The sequence below is a fragment of the Coffea arabica genome, chromosome 7e (genome assembly GCF_036785885.1).
Source record: "Coffea arabica cultivar ET-39 chromosome 7e, Coffea Arabica ET-39 HiFi, whole genome shotgun sequence".
In the NCBI taxonomy this organism is placed as follows: Eukaryota; Viridiplantae; Streptophyta; class Magnoliopsida; order Gentianales; family Rubiaceae; genus Coffea; species Coffea arabica.
This window is the reverse complement of record NC_092323.1, coordinates 36,934,677-36,959,044: the sequence shown is the minus strand read 5'-3', so window position 1 is coordinate 36,959,044 and position 24,368 is coordinate 36,934,677. Positions and strand designations below refer to the sequence as shown.

At 36.2% G+C, this 24,368-nt stretch overlaps 3 protein-coding genes across 3 annotated transcripts; all 3 read left to right on the top strand.

The window, feature by feature from the left end:
- Window positions 1–464: 464 nt before the first annotated feature.
- Window positions 465–4,016, top strand: LOC140011346 (uncharacterized). The gene is made up of 7 exons (XM_072060138.1): window positions 465–584; window positions 766–1,773; window positions 1,878–1,981; window positions 2,111–2,217; window positions 2,519–2,787; window positions 2,868–3,130; window positions 3,446–4,016. Exons 1-7 carry the CDS (start codon window positions 465–467, stop codon window positions 4,014–4,016), a joined length of 2,442 nt encoding a protein of 813 aa, XP_071916239.1.
- Window positions 4,017–4,034: 18 nt separating this feature from the next.
- Window positions 4,035–4,423, top strand: LOC140011345 (uncharacterized). Its single transcript, XM_072060137.1, has 2 exons — window positions 4,035–4,230; window positions 4,293–4,423. The coding sequence occupies exons 1-2, from the start codon at window positions 4,035–4,037 to the stop codon at window positions 4,421–4,423; spliced, it is 327 nt and encodes a 108-aa protein (XP_071916238.1).
- A 9,711-nt stretch (window positions 4,424–14,134) lies between these two features.
- Window positions 14,135–22,682, top strand: LOC113700819 (uncharacterized). Its single transcript, XM_027221257.2, has 2 exons — window positions 14,135–17,024; window positions 22,179–22,682. Exons 1-2 carry the CDS (start codon window positions 14,363–14,365, stop codon window positions 22,622–22,624), a joined length of 3,108 nt encoding a protein of 1,035 aa, XP_027077058.2. The 5' UTR covers window positions 14,135–14,362; the 3' UTR covers window positions 22,625–22,682.
- Window positions 22,683–24,368: the final 1,686 nt, after the last annotated feature.

Below are 24,368 nucleotides of genomic sequence, written 5' to 3'. Positions count from 1 at the left end.
AAGAGAACGAGGCGGAACAGGTAAACATGGTCGGAGGCGTGCACGCGCCCCGCAGGCAGTATGACCCGTACTCCAACACATACAACTCCAGTTGGAGAGACCATGCCAATTTCAGTTATAGGAACCGACCGCAAAATTCACTCTCAAATCGTCCACCAGGGTTTCAGCAACCATGGCAACCGAAACCTCAACCTTCATCGTCCAATGCAGGGAGTTCTTTGAAGGATATTGTCAAGAGTCCGGCTACGACTACCTCCCAGATCTAGCAAGAGACTAGACAGTTCCAGCAGAAGACCAGATTATTGACCTCGAATATGGCTCAGTTCTAGCAGGAGACTAGATCGGGCATGAAAGATATGGATGCTTGAATAAGCCAATTGGCAACTGCCATCAATCGCCTGGAGTCCCACGCTCATGGAAAATTGTCATCTCAACCCGAAGTAAATTTAAAAAATGTAAGTGTCATGACATTGAGGAATGGCAAGGAACTGGAAGGGTCTAAAGTGAAAAATTCAAAAAGCAAAAGTGAGGAGAAGATAGAAAAGGAAATCGAAGAGGAAGAACGTATTCGCGAGGATCCTAAGGTAACTTTCACTCCTCCACCCACTATTAAATCTAACTTATCTCCTTTTCCTTGCAGGCTGGAGAAGACAAAAAAAAAGTAGAAAAGGAAAAAGAACTTTTGGATGTGTTCCAAAAAGTGGAATCAATATCCCCTTGTTGGATGCAGTCAAGCAGATACTGAAATATGCTAAATTTTTAAAGGACTTGTGCACCCATAAGAGGAAGTTAAGGGGGGATGAACGAGTGGCGGTGGGAGAAAACGTGTCAGCTATACTCCAAAGGAAACTCTCACAAAAATGTGGAGACCCAGGTATGTTCACCATTCCCTGCAAGATAGGAGGCACCCCAATTAGGAAAGCGATGTTGGATTTGGGGGTGTCAATTAATGTTATGCTTAAGACAATTTATGCCTCCCTTAATCTTGGGCCATTAAAAGGCATGGGTATTATAATCCAACTAGCAGACCGTACCAATGCTTATCCCGAGGGGCTAGTTGAAGACGTTTTGGTACAGGTAAATGAGTTAGTTTTTCTAGCAGATTTTTATGTCCTAGATATGGGAGATGAAAAGACATTAAATCCGTCACCTATTTTGCTAGGTAGATCATTTTTAAGCACTGCTAGGTCAAAAATAGATATGAATGAGGGTACTTTGTCGATAGATTTTGATGGTGAAATTATAAATTTCAATATCTTTGATGCGATGAAATACCTAGATGAGGCTAACTCTGTTTTTGCTTTGAGTGTTATTGAATCTCTTGTACAGGACACATTTGAATTGAATAGGGACGATGCCCTGGAAGTGGCATTGGCCAAACATCTTGACTTGGGAGCACCTCTTGATGTACAAATAAGTGATGAGCTATACCGTGCAGTTGAAGCACTGTATTCGCTCGCATCACTTTCCCCAAGGTATGAGCTTACTTCTCTCTTTGTACCAGAAATTCAGGCGAAATTGTTGCCTTCTATTGTGCAGGCACCTGAGTTGGAGCTCAAACCTCTCCCAAAGCATTTGAAGTATGCTTTTCTAGGGGACAAGGAGACACTGCCGGTCATTATATCTGCACACCTGTCACCAAGGCAAGAAGACAACCTGATTCGTCTTCTTCGAGATCATAAGGAAGCGATTGGGTGGAGTATAGCAGACATCAAGGGAATTAGCCCTTCCTTATCCATGCATCGGATCCGGCTTGAGAATGATGCAAAACCGGTAAGACAGGCGCAACGGAGATTGAACCTACTAATGATGGAAGTAGTAAATAAGAAAATACTTAAACTCCTAGAAGTGGGAATCATCTTCGCCATCTCAGACAGTCCCTGGGTGAGCCCAGTGCAAGTGGTCCCGAAAAAGGCAGGAGTAACCGTAGAAGAGAACCAGGAGGGCGAGATGGTCCCAATGAGGAAACCCACAGGATGACGTCAGTGCATTGACTACCGACGTCTGAATGCCGTGACGAAGAAGGACCACTTCCCTCTATCTTTTATTGATCAGATGATAGAGAGGTTAGTTGGTCGTGTCTATTACTGCTTTTTTAACGGTTTCTCAGGTTATTTTTAGATCGCGATAGTACCGGAAGATCAGGAGAAAACTACCTTCACTTGCCCCTTTGGTACATTTGCCTGCAATGCCCCGACGACTTTTCAGAGGTGCATGGTGAGTATCTTTTCCGAATATGTAGAAAAGATTATTGAGGTGTTCATGGACGATTTTAGTGTATATAGGGATAGTTTTGATGAATGTCTTGATAACTTAGCTTTGATTTTGAAAAGATGCATAGAAACGAATTTAGTTCTTAATTGAAAAAAATGTCATTTTATGGTGGAGCATGGTATTGTTTTAGGGCATGTAGTGTCGGCTACGGGTATAGAAGTGGATAAAGTAAAGGTCGATATTATTTCTGCTTTACCTTACACCGTGAATGTACGGGAAGTGCGTTCCTTTTTGGGTCATGCAGGGTTCTACAGGAGATTCATCAGAGATTTCTCAAAAATTGGAGCACCCCTGTTCAAACTGTTGCAAAAGGATGTAGCATTTGACTTCACCAAGGAGTGCAGGGTGGCATTTGACAGGTTGAAGGAGTCATTGACATCGCCACCTGTTATCCAACCTCTAGACTGGAGTCTCCCATTTGAAATAATGTGTGATGCAAGTGACTATGCAGTGGGAGCGGTGTTAGGGCAACGGATGGGCAGGGCGGCTCATGCAATCTACTATGCATCAAAGGCATTGAATGGAACTCAACTCAACTATTCTACAACGGAAAAAGAATTATTAGCTGTGATTTTTGTATTAGAAAAATTTAGACCTTAATTGTTAGTGCAAAAGTAACAGTTTTCTCTGATCATGCAGCCTTAAGGTACTTGATGACAAAGAGGGATGCAAAATCGAGGCTTATCAGATGGATCCTGCTCCTACAAGAGTTCAACTTAGAGATAAAAGATAAAAGTGGAGCAGAGAATTTGGTTGCCGATCATTTAAGCCGTTTGCTGACACATAAGGAAGAGCAACCATTGAGGGAGACATTCCTAGAGGAGCAACTTCTTGCCGTTGATTCGTCAACACCCTGGTATGTCGATATAGTAAATTTCTTAGTGACTAATCAATTGCCTGCAGGTTGGCCAAAGGCGAGGAGAGACAAATTGAAAAATAATGCCAAATACTACATTTGGGACGACCCCTACCTTTGGAGACAATGTTTGGATCAAGTGCTAAGAAGGTGTGTAAGTGCAGGTGAATTTCACTCCATTTTAAATTTCTGTCATTCGTTTGCATGTGGAGGGCATTTTGGGCCCAAACGAACAGCTCGCAAAGTGTTGGAGAGTGGCTTTTACTGGCCCACCCTCTTTAAAGATTCGTACTTATTTTGCAAATCCTGTGATAGGTGTCAATGGATAGGAAATATTTTTCGTAAGGACCAAATGCTTCAAACCCCCATGTTGTTTGTTGAAATTTTTGATGTTTGGGGGATAGATTTTATGGGTCCTTTTCCCTCATCTTTTGGTTTCCTGTATATTTTACTTGCGGTTGATTATGTTTCTAAATGGGTGAAAGCCAGAGCCACCCATACTAATGATTCTAAAGTGGTTGCAGAATTCTTAAAATCTAATATTTTTGTCCGTTTTGGAATGCCAAGAGCTGTGGTAAGTGATAGGGGGATACATTTTTGTAATAAGACCATCACTACCCTATTCCGAAAATATGGCGTGCTCCACAAGGTATCCGCACCGTATCACTCGCAGACAAATGGACAAGTCGAAGTGTCAAACAGGGAGATCAAATCAATCTTGGAGAAGATTGTGCGCCCAGATAGGAAGGATTGGAGTTTAAAATTAGAAGACGCACTATGGGCTTACAGAACCGCGTATAAGACACCTATTGGGATGTCCCCGTACAAACTTATCTTCGGTAAGGCTTGTCATCTCCCGGTGGAGTTCGAACACAAGGCGTTCTGAGCAGTGAAGCAATGTAACATGGATCTGGAAGAAGCAGGGGTTCAAAGGAAATTGCAGCTACAAGAATTGGAGGAGATTAGAAATGAAGCACATGAGAATGCCACGATCTACAAAGAAAAGAGTAAAATATTCCATGACCAGCAAGTTGCGAGGAAGTCTTTTGTAGTGGGGCAAAAGGTCCTCTTGTATCACTCGAGGCTTAAACTTTTTCCCGGTAAGTTGTGTTCTCACTGGATTGGTCCATTTGTTGTTCTAATGTGTTTCATTATGGTGCAGTGGAAATTCAATGTCTAAAAACGGAGAAGAAGTTCGTGGTGAATGGCCATCGTCTCAAACCTTATTATGAGGGGTTCTCTATTGAAGAAGTAGAAATTGTACACCTCCAAGATCCACTTTATCTTGCTTGAGGGTTTCAGCCATGTCTAATCAAAGACATTAAAGAAAGACGCTATTTGGGAGGCAACCCAAGACTATTTATTTTAGTTCTCGTACATTTTTGAAGTTTTAGTTAAGTATTAGTGTCATTTAATAGTTTGATGTTTGGTGGCAGGAAATTGGCAGTTAGACGTGCCCATGCCAAGTGGTCACGTCTAAGGAAAAGAGTTGGAAGGCAACGGTCAGAAGACTCTATACCAGTTAAGCATGCCCACGCCAGGTGGTCACGTTTAAGGGAAGAAAATTTTCGTCCGCGGTCAGAAGACTCTACGATAGTTAGGCGTGCCCACGCCAGATGGTCACGCCTAAGGAACTCAATTTCTGGAGATTGGTCAGAAGACTCTGTAACAGTTAGGCGTGCCCACGCTAAGTGGTTACGCTTAAGGTTCAAAAATTTTGGACGACGGTCAAAAGACTAGAGGGCAATTAGGCGTACCCACGCCTAAGACTGGGGTTCTTTGTAAAAAAAAATAAAAATGTGAAAAGACCAAATTGCCCTTGAAAGAAAAAAAGAAGAAAAAAACCAAATTCAAGGGCCCGTAGCCCTACTTCTCCTCTTTCTTCCTTTTCTTCCTTTTCTTTCTTTTTCTCCTTCTTCTTCTTTTTTCTTGCTGTCTGCCGCCGCCCTACACCAAAGCCATGAACTGCCGCCGCCCATCGCACCGCTGCCCGCCGCGGACCTCGCCCCCTGTAGCCAGCCGCGTGAGATCCTCCCCCGTACGCCGCGCCTCCGACCGAGCTAGCAGCTCGCGCACCAGCGAGCCCAGCAGCTCCAACAGGCGCGCAGCCTAGGCACGCAGCTCAGGCGCGCAACCAGGCGCACAACCCAGGCGCGCGCTCGACCAACGCAGCAGCAGCAGCAGCCCGCGCGCCTCCAGCTGAGCTGTCGACGCGCGTCGCACCTTTCTCCTCCATGCCGCCTCTGCCTACTCAAAAACTCCGGTGATTTCTTTTTAAATTCCTATCACTTTAGCTGAGAACAGATTTTTAATTTCTTAGTTGATGCCAGATTTTTGATTTGCTAGCTGAGGACAGAAATTTTGTGATTGTGATTGGGTGTTATGACATATCTGTGGTTGATTGTTGATTATTGGGTAAATTTTGTGCTCAACCAGGGATATTTGGGGGAAGTTTTTACTTCGGCTGCTTATTTAATTAGTTTAAGGGAAAGTTGCTGTGTTTATCTAATTAATTGATTTTTGGGGGTTGAATTGGTAATATTCGAAAGAGTTTTGCTGTTTACACACTTAATTTATTTTTGAGTGAGTTTATTGCCTGCTTTTGCAATTGATTGTGATTGGGAGTTGTGATTGGGAATCATTTACTTTGGGGCCATTTGTGACTTCTTTTGAACACCATTACCTTGCCTTTGCCTTGTTAGCTGATGTCCAATGATTAAATCCAAAAACAAAGGCAAGATCAAACCTTCCACCTCCACCTCCCAGCCTACGGTCTCCTTGAGTGGACCTACCCCAGCGACTGGTCCGGGAGGGCCCCGGACCCGCCTTGGGCCGAATAGGGAGGTTCATATCTCCTCTCCGGCCCATTTCGGCGGTCATTTGACCTTCACCCGGGCTGCCGACAAGGAGCGGTACGCCTTGGCGTGCACAAGGAAGATAATTCCTTGTAAATACATCCACGGCCCTACACTTGATATGTTGAACCTTAGGGATGAGGTCACGCAGCATTTGGCCGACATAGGTTGGACTCGCTATGCTTCTATCATTCTACCTGCTTTTACTGAACTGACGTGGGAATTCTATGCTACTTTTGAGTTTAACATTCCCGATGAATTCTCCGTTACCACTCCTGGGATAGTGAGGTTTAGATTAATGGGTAGAGAGTTCACCCAATCTATCACTGAATTTAATTTGGCTCTTGGGTTCATTGACATTCCCTACTCCCAGAGTGAGGAATATATGCACAGTGTGTGCGAGTACACGGAGCCATTTTTCTCTCATAACATTGGTTATTGGAGAGATTTGTCAGTTGACCGACACAACTACGACCCCAGCCAGTCTAAGGCTTCTTTTCTTAAGAGTCCCGCCTACCGTTATTTATATAGATTTATGGCTTACAGTTTCTCGGGTAGGAAGGATAATTCGGGTATTTTGACCAAACCTGAGTTCTTTTTCATTTGGTGCATGGTTACTCGGACTAAGGTCAATTTGGGTTGCTAGTTTGCCCTCCACCTCTGCACCGTGTTAAATAAGAAAAATAAGCCAATAATCTTAGGCTCATTTATCACTCAATTGGCTGTAAATCTTAGGGTTTTGGACTTGAATAATCATAATTTGCATCGTGCTTGTACTATGGAACCCCTCGATTTAGTTTGTTTAGAGAAAATGGGTCTTGTGCAACAGGTGAATGGCGCTTTCCAGTTTGCTCCCCCGGGACCAATCTCTGTTCCTCCGAAGCTTCCAAATCCACTGCCCCGGAGGCCGGTAGTCCTTCCACGGATGCCCTCGGACTGTCCTTTTCAGCGCCTCCACCGTCTTCCTCCGCCGATAGCCAGCTTGCAGCCCTTCGGTTCCAGATGCAGCACATGGACACTCGTATGGAGCGGATGGAGCATCAAATGGGCGGGATGGCTCAGAATTTAGCACAGTATCTCCATCACGTGGGTTTCCGCCTGCCTTTGCCTCCACAGCCGTAGTTCATTTCTGCCCTCCTCCGTTTTAAAAGAAGTGTCGTTGCCCCAATACTTCTGTTTTGATCTTTCTTTGCTTACATTGAGGGCAATGTAAGGTTTAGGTGTGGGGGAGGGTTAAGTATGCTTTAGTTGTGTTTTTAGTTGTCTGATTACATTTTTCTTTGCCTTAGTAGTTTTCTTCTTTAAACGGTGATGAATGCAATTGAGATATGAGTATAAGTAGTAAGTTCATGCTATGGGGTGTTTCATTTTTCCTCGATGATGTGTTGATTGATGAATATGCCAAACTTGACAAAAATTTGATCACTTGTGCAATTTTTGAGCCTAATTTTTCGTTTGTTGAGTGATTAGTGCACATGGTTTGTCATTCTAGAACTTGCTTAGTTATGTATGTCAAGACCACATTTAAATGAGTTTAATGCATTGAAATGATAGGGCACCTAGGATTGAGCCATCTTTGGACTGACTTAAAAAAAAAAAAAACCAACCCCTAGCTTATTTACCATTAGGGAGCCATGTTGAGTTTTAACCCTTATTTTTCGCTTAAGACTCTAGTTTTTAGCCGCACAACCTCTTTTTAGACTTTCTTTTTGAACCCCGTGTGAAGAAGTGCTTTGATTTCATTATATGGAAATTTGGAGTATTATTTGAGAGGCATTGCACATATCTAAGAAAAGGAAGAAAAAAAAAGAGAGAAAAAGAAAAAAATGTGAAAAGAAGACAAAGTGCAAGAAATCAACGAGTAAAGTTGACTTTTATGGTGTTGGTTGGGAGTTATACAAAAAAAAGAAAAAGAGAGAGAAAAAAAACAGAAAACAAAAAAAAAGAAAGAAAAAAAAAGGAGAGAGGAAGTAGATGAATGAAAAGAGGAGAAAGAAAAAAATCGAAGGTTGCGGCGAGGGCCAATTTTTACTTCACTTAGGGGATTGCTGAGGTGCTTTGAAGTCTCGAATATGCAAGAATCTGTGTAATGAATTTCTGAACACTTTCTTTATACTTTTACACCCTTTTGAATCCCTTTTATCCTACTTTCTCACCCTAACCCCATTACAACCTTGCAAAGTCCCTTGATTGTTGCATTTAATCTCATAAGTAAGCGGTGGCGATATGATATATGAGCAAGCTTATGGTAGTGTCATTCTATTGTGTTGATTTGAGAGTTATCTTATATGCATACCCTATACACTTGGAGTGAATGAGCGCACTTTAAAACTGCGAGAATTGTCGATTTGGTATATGCTGATTTCGATGAGGTTATTGAGGAATTTGGGATGCCGTTTTTGGTATGAACTGTTGTGATTTGCTTCGTATCTTGATTGTACTTCTGAGTTAATTATGCTTGAGGGCAAGCATAGTTCAGGTGTGGGGAGATTGATAGGGTGCATTTTAATGGGGCATTTTGGACATTAATGCACGTTTATTTGACTAAATATTTTCAGTAATTGGGTGGATTCTACTAATATTTTGTGTTGGTGCCAATTACAGGACTGGATGCTGAAAAGTGCTTAAAATCAAAATTTAGAAGATTTGTCGTACGTGGGGCACTCCAAGCAGTGGGGTCCGCTTGAGAAATTGAAGAAACTTAATTGTAATAGACTTTATTTTATTTTAATTTTTTTATTGAGAGGGAAAAATTAATTTCTCGCGTGGCTTAGGTTTTACGGCAGTTCTGGCTTTTGAATTGTAAGGGGGCCGTAACTGACAAGGGAGGTTTCTTTTTCCTGGTGTTAAAAAAGCTTTCCTCTCGTAGCTTTTGGGGGGGGCAATTAGAAGGGAGGCCATTATTATTGACTTTTGGGACTCAATGCTTTATACCTGGCTTTGACAGAAATCAAGCAATTGGAAAACCTTTCTCGTATGATTTGTGTTTGGCAACTAGGAGAAGCAAACGGAGCCGTAATTGTTGACCTTGTGATTGCTCCTTCCTCATTGTGTATTGCATAGAAGAAATACAAAGGGAGCAATCTCTCGTATGCCTTGTAAAAACCATTAGAGAAACAAAGCCAAAAGCTAGCCGCCGTTGTTGACTTCTGGCTCTGGTTCTTTTACTTTGTTTTGATACAATTGGGGAAAGCAATCAGGATCATCCGCATGTCTTGGATTGGAAACAATTGATAGGAACAAAAGTCCTTTGTACGTTTCTCCTATTGCCGCCCGAAATTGAGAGGTCCGATTCGGTGACTTTTCCCAATTCTCCACGCGCGGTTTGTCCTCCAATAACGGAGGGCTAATTCTCTAATTCTAGTCAAGGGGACAACTGACGAATTGGTTCAGTAATTACTGTGAGATCTAAACTATTTTTAATTATTTTCTTCATTTATTGATATTCATATGCTCCTTGATTTTAATTGTTATACCCTTGTGTATGATTGGTTAGTGCACAATAATTAATTATTAATATAGGCATTTTACTAAATATGGGTAATTGAATCCGTAATTATTCGTTATCTCTATCTTAGTAGCAACTGGCGTAATCGGGTTTATGTTAGGGGAACATATGATCTAACTTAAACGAACCCTCGTAGCGTGTTTGTTGGTTAGGATTGGGTCTTTCTAATTATTAATGCAATTTAGAAATTAAATCCTACGGTCGTACCTAGGGTTGTTTTTGGGTTAGAGAAATAGTTAACGGTCGTACCTTAGCTATTGAGAAATTAAGGAAAGGTTGGTTGTTTATCGCGTCCATGACAACTATAACTAATCTATTAATAAATGTTGGAATTATCTGTGAATCGATGATCAGTGCATGAACAATTTCTGAAGTGTACCCTTGGCTAGAGTTTCTCTAATTATTTCTTTTAATTAATTATTTTCTGCATTCAATTCATTTAGTTAGCTTTTAATCCCAAAACCCCCTATTAATTTTGACTTGAAAAGAAACAAATTTATCGCTAGTCCCTAAGGAGACGACCCTGCTTACCACTGTCTACTAGTTAGTGAGTTCAGTTAAATAATTAATTCAAGTATATCGGATTAAGCAAACTCTTCGGGAACAGGGTGAATCAAGTAACCTATTGCACACCTAGAGTCCCTGCTCCAGTACTAGAATTGATTATTGACTGCTTCAGGTGGTAGTTAGGTTTTATTCATTATTATTGCATAGGTTTGGCACCTGTCAGTAGCATTCAACTTCAGGTTAACATTTACCTCCACCAAATCTATTCTACCTGGTGCTACAGAATTACTTAACAAACAGTGAATCTTAAAAGAAAAAGAAAAGTGGTTGTTACAATATTATTCCCATTTGCTCAATATCCTCCAATTAATTCCTTTGTAGTTTTAAATAAAGTAGAAAATCAATGAAAAGCAAATTCACACCATTGAGGCAAAACACTTTTATATAGGTTTTGATAAGAAACTTATATTTATTCTTGGATAATTTAATTCAAGGCAGTTGGTGTGAAAATCCACCTAGCTACTTGTCTTTTAACTATGTTTTTACTCTCGGAAACCAAATATAGGAAACTAAGTTTTTTTTTCTCAAGTCCCATCTCTCAATTTACCTTGTTCATTTTGAAACCATCTCGTGAGGTACTTGATTTCTTTCTTAGCTTCTAATTATGGTGAACAAACCTTCACAAAATATTTTTTCAGACCACTTTTCTGCAAATTCGTATTACATATTCAATAAAGTAAAAAAAAAAGTCAATATCATGATTCATTTTGAAGAATCTTGGGTAATGCATTAAAAAAACTGATCTTGAACAAGTAGACGTTTCAAGTTCAGGAAACACGTGCCAACCATAATTGTTAAGTTATAAGTGACAAAGAAAACACGCATTATTTATTTATTTTTTTCCTTAACAAAATATAGAGCTTTTAATACTAGAACAAAGAAAACGTGTAAACTATTTTCCAAGAATTAATTTTCCCTTTGCTTCATTTTATGCTCAGTGCTCTCTTTCAAATCCACCATTTAAACTCGATAACTTAGAATCTCTAAAAAAAACCTGTCTTACAAGCTATGGAGGTAGAATTTCGAGTATTGTCTTTCTTTTTTTCTTTTATAGGAGAATATTTTCTTTAGAGGGGAATGGTTTATCCAGTTAAATCAAGATGCATCGTTAGAAAATTGAAATATTATTTAAAATAAATACTGTAGTGCTTTTGTAATGTATTGTATGTGAGATAAAAAGGTGATTGGAAATATAAAAATGTGGATTGGAAAATGTGTTTATGATACAAGTGAAATATTATTTGAAAAAATTTACTATCGAAACAAACCCTTTAATTTCCTGCTGCAACATGAGGCATCATGGACTTTGGTAAGTACGATTATTGTTTGTTGCAATCTGTTTATAAGATTACGATACACGCATAAGAATTTAAATTCATATAATAAAATACAATTAATAGAATTTGGGACATGTATAATACAAAATATTATATGCACATGTATTGTATAGATTTTTTTTTATCAAAAGGACGTTCAAAAGTTCGGCAGAAAAATACATGTTTGCCAAAATTTCGCATATAAGATCATATGTAAATAGTACGAATATATTTGAATGTTATTGAATTAAAAATATGATTATAATTACTATATATATATGTATTTTAAAGAGAATGTTACATTTATACCAATTTTATCTCTTATCCTTGCATGACATTAAATTTATTAAAATTTTATCATTTTATTACCTATATATATATCTATCTACCAAATTATGTTATACGTCGTGGTAATTTTTGTATAACTAGAAAAATAAGTTAGTGTTCTTACTCAAATTTTAATTTTTTCAAAAAATAAAGTCCAATTCGTGAAGTATAATACGTAAATGTTTATTACGTTTTATGCAGTTAACTTTTTAAAAATCATTTGAGATTGCATGGCTTCTGCTGTTGCTCTTATACAGTCAACATTTTAGATTCCAAGTATGAACTTGATTTAATACAATTATTTGAGTTGGGTTGATTACTAGGCCAAAAGTCTACAGCCGACTTCAGATTTATTTTTGTCATATCAAGATGAAAGCTACATGAAGTAAAACTTGTAGCATTGCACGTCTTTTCAGCCGGCCGTGTCAACGTCGAAGGCTTGAAAGCTTTGAAAAGCTGTTGCATTTACGCGGAAACATAATTTATGATCCACGCAATAATACAGCGGCAAAGAATGATTAAGAGAGCAAAAAAAATTAGAACTATAACTAGTCTAATTTAGCGGGTGTTATAAGTCCAAGAACATCATACAAAATTGAATTCCAACTTCCCAATTTTCAACTTTTTTATCTGTACCTTGTTTATCCTTGACTAGTACCCTGTTTGGCTAAGTGAGTTTTTGTCAAATTTGTCATTGGTTACAATAATTTTAAAAAATTTTACAAATTTTTTAAATTACATATTTCAAAATACCTAAAACATACAAAATTTTTTTTCCCTTCCTACTTTTTTCTTCCACCTCAACCCACCACCACCTCGGTCACCAATCAAGACCGGAGCCTACCACCTTTTTGTTTTCTTTCTCTTCTTCCTCTCCTCCTCCCGCCTTTAAACAAGTTATTGAATATTGAATTTGGAGGAGGTGGTGGTGGAGGCAAAGGTGGTGATGCAATGCTGGAAAGGGAATATACAAGTTTGTTTTTGCTACTTTTCTTGAAAAGATTTTGAAAGACCCGAGAAGAAGGAAGTGGTGGCGGCGGCATTGGTGGTGGAACGTCTATTGTTATTTCCTTGGCCATTCCGTTTTTACTTCGCTGGAGCTTCTACTCCGGAATTTGCTCAAACTCTAGAGGTGGTGGTGTTGACGGCGGCGAAGGAGGAGGGAGAGGGGAAGGTAGTGCTGTTAATCGAGTCGAGTCGAATCGAGTATTTAACTGCCGAGCTCAACTCATGTTTAGCTCGAGTCAGGCTCGAACTTGCTTGACTAATCGGACCAGCCTTGAAGTGTGTTCGAACTCAACTCGCCAAATGAGACATGTGACTCAAGCTCGAGCTCTACTCGTTTATCACAAACGAGTCGAACTCGAGGTCGTGCGAATTGATCACAATAAAAATATGTAATTTTCAATTTTATTCTTTTGACGTATGAAATGGCATATATGCCCTTCCTTATCGAGCTCAAGTGAGCTACTGAAATAACAAACTATTCGATCTTACTCGGCTCGTTAATTAATTGAGTAAATTTCTAGTTCGAATTCAACTCGTTGACTAAAATTGACAAGTCGAGTTCGAGTCTTATCGAGTTGAATTCAATCGAGTTTTTCGAATTGCTTGCTTTGTTTAACAGCTCTAGGAAGGGGGAAGGGGAGAAGAGAAGGAGAGGGGAGGAGAGAAGCAGAGGGAGAGGGAGAAGAGGGGAGAGAGAAAAAAACAAAAAAAAAATTGTTTCTGTTGTTGCTTGTTTTGGCTGGTAGGGAGAGGTGGCGAGGGAGGGAGAGGGGGAAGGGGAAGGGAGAAGAAGAGGAGAGGAAAGAAAAGAAAAAGACAGAAAGAAAAAGAATAGGAAAAAAAAGAGAAAAAGAAAAGGAAAAAAAAGTTTCCATCTATACAATTTTTCTTACAACTTCTACCATAAGTTACAGTAAACTGTTAGACAAACATCCAAAAAATTCATTTGCAAAATGGGGATATTAAACTACTACATGAGTAAAGATTGCGAGAAGAATAGTGAGATTCATCAAATAAAGGGTGCAGAGAGGCAAAAAAAAGAAACAAGGACAGAGACTATTTTACTTTAATATTTTTTAAATGAGAAATTTTGAATTTAAAACCTCCTACTTATAGGCACTCTCATCTTACCATCCAATTTAACTCTAATCATATAGTCGTAGCGTTGTAATTAATCATTTTTCTTAAACTAATTTATCTTTCATATCATGTTGCTCACCTAATGCATAACAATGACAACAGCATGATATGCACCTCACAGTTATTGGTGTGTAAATTATGGATTAGGCCTCACAAGTTGCAATTCAAATCAGTTTACCCCTAAGGTGTAAATAGGCAAAGATACCGTGTAAATAAATTTGGACAGGATATAAACTAGTAGTATTGTGGTGGAACTTGTCCTCAATTGGTCTCAAATGGAACTTGTGAGACCTGCAATCCATAAATTATCATGAGCATTTAGATAGCAAGACTCCAACTGGAACCAACGTCCTAGTTCTTTTCAGTTGGGTCGGCTGCTTCTTTCATAGTTTAAATAGTTTTGGACTATTCAGAGTCTATAGAACAGGGATTTACTGCCAACAGATATTTGGTTGAATGGGATTATTGTCAATCTAAGAGTAAAATACGAGTGATCAGAATATTTGGTTAAATGAAGTTTTTGTCATCAATGGTTTCCTTCTTGCTTCTGATACAGGTTTTTAATCTGATAATTCCAGCTGCAAGTTTGTCTGGCAATGAAACTGATTTGCTTGCGCTCCTGGATTTCAAGAATCAGATTTCTGATGATCCAAATGGAATCCTGAAGTCATGGAATGCTTCTAAACATCACTGCCAATGGTTTGGAGTGACCTGTGGCCAAAATCAGAGAGTTATTGGCTTGAATCTATTTGGACAGAGCTTGGTCGGGTCAATATCTCCTCATGTAGGGAATCTCACCTTCATGAACTTCATTAACCTCAGAAACAACAGATATTTTGGTGAAATTCCCAAAGAAGTTGGTCGCCTGTTTCAGCTAACATATCTCAATCTCACAAATAATTCACTCGGAGGAGAAATACCGGTCACTCTCAGCAACTGCTCACGGCTGAAGACGATAGATATTTTAAGGAACAGACTAGTGGGCAATATTCCATTTGAACTTGGCTCCCTGAAGAAGCTTAAGAGCCTTTTCCTTGGTAGAAACAATTTGACTGGAGAAATTCCAAAATCAATTGGGAACCTTACGTCCCTGACTCAAATCTATTTGTCATACAACAATTTGGAGGGACATTTACCAGAGGAGTTGGGGCAATTAACAAGCTTATATTCGATAGGCATCGATGTAAATTTCCTTTCAGGTACCATCCCTGCCTCTCTTTACAATGTCTCTTCTGTTGCTGGCACTTCACTTTCATCAAATTCACTTGAGGGGCAGATTCCGGACAACATGGGGCTTACACTACCAAACATTCAGGAGTTCTTGATTGGTGGAAACCAATTCAAGGGGACTATTCCAGTTTCCCTTGCCAATGCTTCTCTGCTTGCCAAACTTGACCTTGTTAGCAACAAATTCAGAGGACAAGTACCAACTAACCTTGGAAAGCTACCAAATCTTTATTGGCTAAATTTTGCTGGTAATTTTCTAGGCAGCAATTCTACTGGGGACATGGATTTCATTGCATCTTTATCCAACTGCAGTAACCTACAATCTCTTTTATTTAGTCAAAATAATTTTGGAGGCACTTTGCCTGATTCCATTGGAAATCTCTCTAATACTCTCCAGCAAATAGATCTTGCATTGAATCAAATTTCAGGGGAAATTCCAACAGGGCTTGGAAATCTGGCTAACTTATACTTGTTAGGCATGGATCACAACCTCTTTTCAGGTTCTGTACCAAGTTTTTTTGGTAAGTTTCGGATGTTGCAGAAGTTGTTCCTAAATAACAATCAGCTCTCGAGCCAGATACCGCCTTCCCTTTTCAACATGACCTCTCTGTATGGTCTGTATTTATCTGAAAACAGATTGGAAGGCAATCTGCCATCACTTATAGGTAATTCTCAATCCTTACGAGAAATGATCCTTTCAAAGAATAACCTGAATGGCAGCATACCTTTAGAGACATTCAGTTTCTTGTCCTCATTAACATTACTCAACTTGACACACAACCTTTTTTCGGGATCTCTTCCTTCTGAAATTGGGAAATTAACGAATATCTATTTTTTGGACATTTCCTATAACCAATTTTCTGGAGAAATCCCAGAAACAATAGCCGACTGTACAAGCCTAGAGTACATTTACATGCAAGGTAATTCTTTCCAAGGAGAAATCCCACAAAGTCTGGCTTCTGTAAAAGGCATTCGAGTTTTGGATCTTGCACAAAACAACTTAACGGGGCAAATACCTAAAGATCTAGATATGCTTCCGTTTGTCCAACTGATGAACTTGTCTTTTAATGCCCTTGAAGGTGAGGTACCGACGGTAGGATTTTTTTCCAATGCAAGCTCATTATCATTGATAGGAAACAGTAAACTTTGTGGTGGCATACCTGAACTGAAGCTGCCATTATGCCCTGAAGAAATAAAGAAGAGGAGAAAGCCTCTTGCACCAGGATTTATTGTCTTGATTGTTGTCTTCAGCTTGATTGTTGTAGCATCAGCCACTTTTTGCCTAATATATGTCAGAAGAAAAAGAAGAACATCCTTCATTGAAACAGATAACTTTTCAGGGATCTCTTATCATGAGCTTCATCAAGCAACAAAAGGATTTTCAACTGCAAACTTGATAGGTTCCGGAAGCTTTGGATCTGTATATAAAGGAAAACTACCATTACAGGGAGAAAGGTCAGTTGCAGTTAAAGTCCTTGACCTGCAGAAGAATGGAGCTTGCAAGAGCTTTTTGGCTGAGTGCATAGCATTAAGAAACATTAGACACCGAAATCTGGTTAAAGTCTTAACTTGCTGCTCCGGTTATGATTTTAATAGAAGGGAATTCAAAGCTCTAGTCTACGAGTTCATGTCAAAAGGGGACTTGGATGTGTGGTTACATAAGAGCTCAGATGAGATGAATAATTCCAACAGGGCTTTGAGTTTGCTTCAGAGGTTAAATATTGCAATTGATGTAGCTTTTGCTCTGGATTATCTTCACAACCAATGTGAAACTCCAGTTGTTCACTGTGACCTGAAGCCATGTAATGTCCTTCTTGATGATGATTTAACTGCTCATGTGGGAGATTTTGGATTGGCAAGACTTCTGTATGAAAACACAAGCAATCCTTCTCAACAGCCAACTAGTTCCATTGGCATCAAGGGATCACTAGGCTATGCAGCTCCAGGTAACAATAATTTTTCAATGCATTCTGAATTCTTAATATACCCCAACCTTTATTTTTTAAAAAATTTTAATTTAAAAATTTGTTATTATTATTATTATTATTATTTTGGGCCAGGGAGGTTGATATGCCTTGTATTAGTGATACAATTAAGATGAATAGGTATTTCAATGGATAGAACTTGGCTCCTTTGATTCAGATTCATACCCATTAAATTTAGTTTAGCCCACACCTAAACCCAAATCCTTATGTGTTTGAAAAAGTAAACCCAAACCTGGACCTTCATGAGTTTGGGTATCCATTGAATATCCGTGAATATTTTATTGAACATATAATGACGAATTAAAGTAAAAAATATTTTAAAAATATATGGAGATAAAAAATAACATAAATACCATCCACCTTTTGTTTTTAAATAATAAATTTAACATTCAAGAGATGGTGTTTTCTTAAGTTAAGTGTATAGACTTTAATATAATAGTCATGAAGTCTTGCTGTATTCAATTTAATGGTCATAGAATATTACTCTTGTCATCCTGAAATGTTTGTCGCATCTCGAAATTCCAACTTTTTAAGAATAGTGGATTGATAGTAATGTCAGTCAATTTATTTTTAAAATTACCCTCAAAAATTCAAATTTTAAATTTGAATTTATTATGAAATATAGATAAAGGTGGGGATAACATTGAACAAAAAAAGATCAAAAGTAACTTTGACTTTAATAAGATGACAAACATTTTGAGACATTCTAAAATGGAAAGTATGATGCTTTCAATGGGACGAAGGAAAAAGAAGATTTTATAAAATACACAAACACACACACACACACACACACACACACACACACACACATATATATATATATATATATATATATATATAATTTATACATAGGTCTATGTAGGATTTGGTTTGAATATGGGTTTGGATATGGATCACAAAAAACTAGACGCTACCTAGACTCGTGACTCTCTTATAGGGTTTGGGTCTAGGTAGAGTTTGAGTTTGAAAAATTAAACCCAAGTCCTACCCAAGTATATTGGGTTTAGATTGGATTTGGATAAAATTCGACTTATTGATATATCTAGATAAATGATAAACCAGGACATGAAGATAGAAGAGATTTTTTGAATTTTAAATGAAAAATTGGCCTACTGCTTGCTGAGTCCATATTAATTAGTTAGAAATAGTGAACGAAAATGAATTCGAGGATTGCATTTGTTATTTTCTTTTTGGCTCTTAAGTTGAAAAGAAAAAAAATGCTAAAGTAATGATAACAAGAGTATATAAAGCCTGCACTCTAAATATTCATTTATAAGTACATTATAGTAAATTTGTTGTTGGAAAAAGAGCTGTAAAGTTAATTTCTCTATCGTATATTCTTCTCTTTGTGATTTTTCAGTGTTTTGAAAATCTGATTGGACCAGTTGATTCGATCGATTGAACTGTGAACTGACCATGGCTGCAGTCTGATTCTATATTTAATTTAGAGAGTCAAATGAATCAATCAAATTTGATAAGAACCAATCGAACTGATCAAAACTAGTAAAAAATCGGCCATTGAGCTAGTTTTTTACTAAATATTTATTTTCTTTTTTATGTGTTAATTTTATCTAAGTAATTTAATATTAAAATACTTTTGAAAATTATAAAATCATTGAATAGGAGTTGAACTGGTCGAGCTAATTGAACCATGATCCGAAAGCTCATCTAATTCACTTATCGGTTTGGTTTTCAAAACATTGTGATTTATAGTAAATCTAATTCAAGCTTGCTAATCTCTACTTGCATACTGAAAAATCATAAGCATATTACTGTTCATTTGTAAGTTTAATTTTTGTACTTTATCCAAGTTTGTAAGTATAACTTTCGTTATTTCCATGTCTTGATGCCCTAAATTAAAAGGAAACAGAAATTATATTTTGTTAGCTAGGCAAAACGAGTGGGGCTGCTCGTTTTGCTTACTCGAACCAGTATCTAATAGACAAATGAAAAATAAGGGCGAAGGGTAAGCCTCTTCCATTACCCTCATCCAAACGCAAGATTCTGAAATCCAAATTCATTGACCCAGAAAAACAAATGGGTCAACGGTCACTGGTTTAATAGTTGGGCTGACCGTTATTAACCCGTGATATCATAAATATTATTAATAAATATTAAACATCTAAAAAACAAACAAATATTTGCAGAAATTTAAGTCATATTGTTAAATATAATCACTTCAATTCTCATTCTATTATTCTAAGTAGTATTATTTGTTTAAAACTCAAAAATAACTTTTATAAATTAAAGAATTTTAAATTGTATTATTTCATATATTTTTAATTTTCCTAAATTATATGAGTACTAGTTTATATGATAATAATTCAAACACATAAAAGGCATTAACAAATAAATGAAATGCATTCAAGATTTAAAAAAACTAATACAGTCAATTATATGTTATAAATGTTAAACAAGAGTTAATATGTTATTATGGAGGAAAGAGAGAAATGAGTAGAATAAGGCAATAATTGTTGTTGTCTAATTAATTGGAAATAATTATGCATGGGTAATTGATAAAATATTAAATTTGGAACGTCATTAATGAGAGTAGTTGATCAAATTCAAAATTGTTGGCTTAATTAAGGTTGGATCTTGATTCTCACAAAACCATTCTAGGTCAATGGTTCAGTGGTTGAACCGGACGATTCAACTGATTTAAAGGCAAATCGATACAAACTGGTTTTTTAAGCAAACCTAGATCGGAAAATAGGCCGGTCGACGGTTCGACAGGTACCACCGGCTGGTCCGAGCTAGGTTTTAAAATATTGTCAAAACGGATAAAGACTCCTGTCTCTCTAGGTTTGAGTTAACTCTAAACTTTTGTGAAAAACTAATTTTTGGAAGTGTTATTACCACTTTTATCCTCTTAATGTTTTGTGTTACTATCAATTTTCCCTTAACATTATTATTTAGTCAGTTTACCTCCAAAGCTACTAGTCAAATGTAATGGAGTTTGTTAACTAAAATGAAATGACATGTTTAATCCTTAAAATATTTTTATCACTTTACCCTTATAAACTATAATGTTATTATGAGTTTATCCGATTGATGTTATTTTTAAGGCACTTTACGTCACTTTTAAAAATAACTTAGCATATTAAAAAATTTTGAGATGAAAGCACGTTCTTCTCTTATATAATTAAAAATTCAAAAACTTGGAATACTCCTCCTTTGTTAATCCTTTTTAGTACCATGGGAAAATGTCAAAAGTGTTCTTATCCTTTTTTTTGCACTTTATTAATACTAAGAGAGAGAGAGAGAGAGAGAGAGAGAGAGAGAGAGAGCTCAATTCGAAAAAAAAAAGAATAATAAAGAATCTAATATCCTCATTGTTTTGAATCACTTCTTACTATTGCACCCACCACCCAACTTCAACTCTAATGACCTTAAAGTAACCATAATATTAGATTCTTCTTAATTTTCTTGAGTGTTTTTGTCTCCTCTCTGCCATTTTTTTTCTTTTCCTTGGTTTTAATAGGAGTGAAAACAAAAATTAGAAAAACCATTTTACATTTATTTTCTTGGCACTCTTATTGTGGAAAAAGGAGAACAACCATTTCAAAATTTTTATTTTTTTAAATTATATATAAGAAGGTTATTTCCATCCAAAAAATTTTAGCATGTTGAGATGGGTTAATAATGGGGTAAAACGCCTATGGACTAATGTCTGGGGGGGGGGAGGTAAACTTGTAGTAGCTTTATAGTTGAAGGAGTAAAATGATAATAATAATATACTTGTGCTACAGGAGAGGAGAATTTTTGTTGAAAATTTCTCAATCATGCTAGCTTGGCATCATGTTGGGGGTAAAGTCACTAAAAAAAAAAACCCGAATAAACTGATAATGGTGCTATAGTTTAAGGAAGTAAAATGGATAACCCTTTTTAAAAAATCAAAATCAGAATCCAAAAAATAGATATCTTGTAACTTCTAATTTTTCGTTTTTCAGTTTTTAAAAAGCCTAAAGATGAAAGAATTGAAAACATCACACATAATTTTAAATTTGAAGTTAAAATCAAGCCTAAAAAGTTACAGTACTAAAAGCTGGTGAATTTTCTTGAAAGCTGATGGATACTATCGAGAACATGGATTTTCAAGTTGATGTTACACATTAAGATTTGGTGATAGAGTCCGATAGATCTGACCCTCGGAACAAAAATTTTCGAATTTATTATTATTATTATTTTTTTTAAGAGCAAAGTCAAGTGACCAACTTATCCAGTTGGGAGTTTTGTCGATAAACAACCATATCAAGTTTTAAAACAATAAAAACTACACTAGAGGGGGACTTGCAATGCAAAAGGAAATGGCTATAAAAACAAAAGTTTCTTGTTTTTGTTTGTTTCCAACCATTAAAGTTAATATATTTTACTTATAAATATGAAAAATATGTATATAATTAATAAAGCTTCCTGGCATGTTTATGTACTAGTATTTCATCTTGGAAATAATGACTAGAAGGGCTAATTGTACTTTTCAGAAGGCTACTGTCAAGTTCCTTGAACCTTGAAACATTCATTCTATTGTATAACGACCAAATCTATTCCTGTAATTAATTAGTAGAAACAGACACTTATAGATGTTTTTGCAGCAAGAAAAAATTTATTCTAATTTATCATGTTGTTCTCACCCAATTCTATGTAAAAAGTGTTGACATATTAACTACATTATCTCATTCATAGTGTACATTGAGTCTTGACTTGTTCTTAAAAAAAAAAAAAAAAGATTGGGTTTGTTGGCAGGGAGTTTCGTCCATTTATAAGGGGAAACTCTGCCAAAATTTTTAATAAAAAAGAGATTCTCATTAAAAAAAAAAAAGAGAAATTAGGCAGAGATTGAGTCTTGACTTGTTCTTAAAAAAAAAAAAATAGTGTACATCTAAAAGGTTAATTTTAAATGTACTGACAGTGTATATACTAGTGAATATGAATTCATACCATCTACTTTTAATTTGAATTCAGACTTCAATTTTTGTATATGTGACATATATGTATGTTCATTAGTATATACATTGCTAGTATTTACGGCATTAATCCGCATGTAAATAGTACATCTACGTTTATTGGGTTTGTCAATTAATTATTTCACTTATCATGATATTGACAATGCTGTAGAGTATGGGATGGGAAGTCAAGCATCAACCCTTGGTGATGTATATAGTTATGGAATCCTTTTGCTAGAGCTCTTGACAGGACGGAGACCAACCGATCAACTTTTCATAGACGGGCTTAATCTCCATGAATATGTTAAGCAAACATTCCCACAAATATGGGATATTGTGGATCCAGTTCTTTTTACCGAAGAAGAAGAAGGAGGAGGAGATGCAGAAGAAGATGATCAACCTGAAATTACAGAAAATAACAAAAGCACAGCAATAGAGAAAGAAGTTGAAGAAAATACAAGAAGCCCGGAAATAGAAGGTGAAAAGCTTAAATGCCTTCGATCATTGTTTGCCATTGGACTTTCATGCTCTTCAAAATTACCTAGAGAGCGAATGGATATGAAAGATGTTGTTAAAAAATTATCATCATCAAGAATGTTCTTGTACGGAACAAAATAACAAGTTGAACTTGATTATATGGAATAATTAAAGGTGTCTCATATAGAAATTTACTTCACTTTCAAGTTATTTTTTCAAGAGATTAGGTGCTTATAATTTCTAAGAAACTTATTAGGTGTTTAGTATTGAAAAATTATTTCAAATGCTATCTACGATATATTTTGTTATTGTTTTTGATCAATAGCTTAGCTGATCTTTGAACAACAGTACATTCGTGCAGTGCTGAATCTTATTTATTGTTTGATTATGAAAAAGAATTTTTTAGAGTGCCACAGCAATGCAATTTAAATGTGAACAATTAGATGAGAATATGAGTCCACTCCTTGTTCTCCTATGTGTTTTTTCATTACCCTCATTTCATCGTAAAGAAATCTCAAACTTTCCACGTCTAATTCAGCCATGCTACTTGATTAATTTGACTAATCATATCGTGGATAATATCTCGTGCTCTGACAACAATTTGTGATGATTCGCATCTCCTGTACACTTTTACCAATTTGCTATTTGTTAACAAAGTCTAGTGGATAACAATGCACTTTTAGGATGACACGTGAGATTGAGACATATGCAGTGCAACCAAAAGAAAAGCCACCACATGCATGGAAACACTTGCGCAACCAATTCTAAAATTTTCCCTTAATGTTATAGACTTATTTTGTATGGTTAAAGTGCGAAATACTGGACATCTTAGGGGCTAAATTATCATACACTGAAAGTAATTTGTTTTCAATAGGAAATAGCAATGAAAATTCTTTAAGATGAAATGAAAATTTTACCCGTACCTTAACACGGTCTTATTTATTTATTTATTGTGAATTTATACAGATATGAATAATTTAAATATAAAAATTAACAACAGTTCTGTATGTTCATTCATATTACTTTTAAAAAATTAATGTATTTTAAATGTTCAATTATTTACTAATTTTTTAAAATTTGTTTACATACTTTCACCATAATATAATAGTATACATCAAATAATACTCCCCATATCCAAAACTTGGTAGATATTCTTTTAGATAATTTCAATTTTTATAATAACCATAAATCTAGAATTATATATTCATACTTAATTAAGTAGAAAAGATCCATTAATCCTTTTTTCTTCATCAATAAATATTCAATTTCCAATAATATTGGTAAATTTATCGGTGTAACAGTTAATTCTCTTTTTTACACTAAATTAATTCAAAATTAAGAAGAGATGATGAATAATTTGAATACTAATCAATGATATGGCAGTGAAAGGAAGTAATTAATGGGATATATAAGATTTCAATAATTGTGATTTAAAAAGGTTTTACTATACTTCTATGTAATAATTTGGTAGAAAGCAGATATCATTAAGATAAGATTAGTTATTTTTAAAAGTTATTTTAAAATTAAAGATAATTTTTAAACATATAATATAATCATTGTAATAATTTGATAGAAAGCAGATATCGTTAAGATAAGATTAGTTATTTTTTAAAGTTATTTTAAAATTAGAGATAATTTTTAAACACATAATATAATCAAAATAGGAATCAGTATGAGTAAAACTCAAGTGACCCATAACTCGTTAATTCTCTTCAATTAGGCATGTCACATAGGAGTGAGAAACATTGCGATTAAAATAGCTACTTTCATATATATATATATATGAATCCTATTTGGATTATATTATGTGTTTAAAAAATTATTATACCGGCAGCAAGGATGGGAAATAACAAAAGTTGGGAATAGGTTCTTCCAGAAACATGTC

Coding starts and splice junctions, on each gene's coding strand:
- LOC113700819 (XM_027221257.2), top strand. CDS start 14,363: ATGAAGTTTTTGTCATCAATGGTTTCCTTCTTGCTTCTGATACAGGTT. Junction 17,025..22,178: donor ACTAGGCTATGCAGCTCCAG/GTAACAATAATT, acceptor ACAATGCTGTAG/AGTATGGGATGGGAAGTCAA.
- LOC140011345 (XM_072060137.1), top strand. CDS start 4,035: ATGGATCTGGAAGAAGCAGGGGTTCAAAGGAAATTGCAGCTACAAGAA. Junction 4,231..4,292: donor GAGGCTTAAACTTTTTCCCG/GTAAGTTGTGTT, acceptor ATTATGGTGCAG/TGGAAATTCAATGTCTAAAA.
- LOC140011346 (XM_072060138.1), top strand. CDS start 465: ATGACATTGAGGAATGGCAAGGAACTGGAAGGGTCTAAAGTGAAAAAT. Junction 585..765: donor GTATTCGCGAGGATCCTAAG/GTAACTTTCACT, acceptor AAATTTTTAAAG/GACTTGTGCACCCATAAGAG. Junction 2,788..2,867: donor CAATCTACTATGCATCAAAG/GCATTGAATGGA, acceptor AGAAAAATTTAG/ACCTTAATTGTTAGTGCAAA.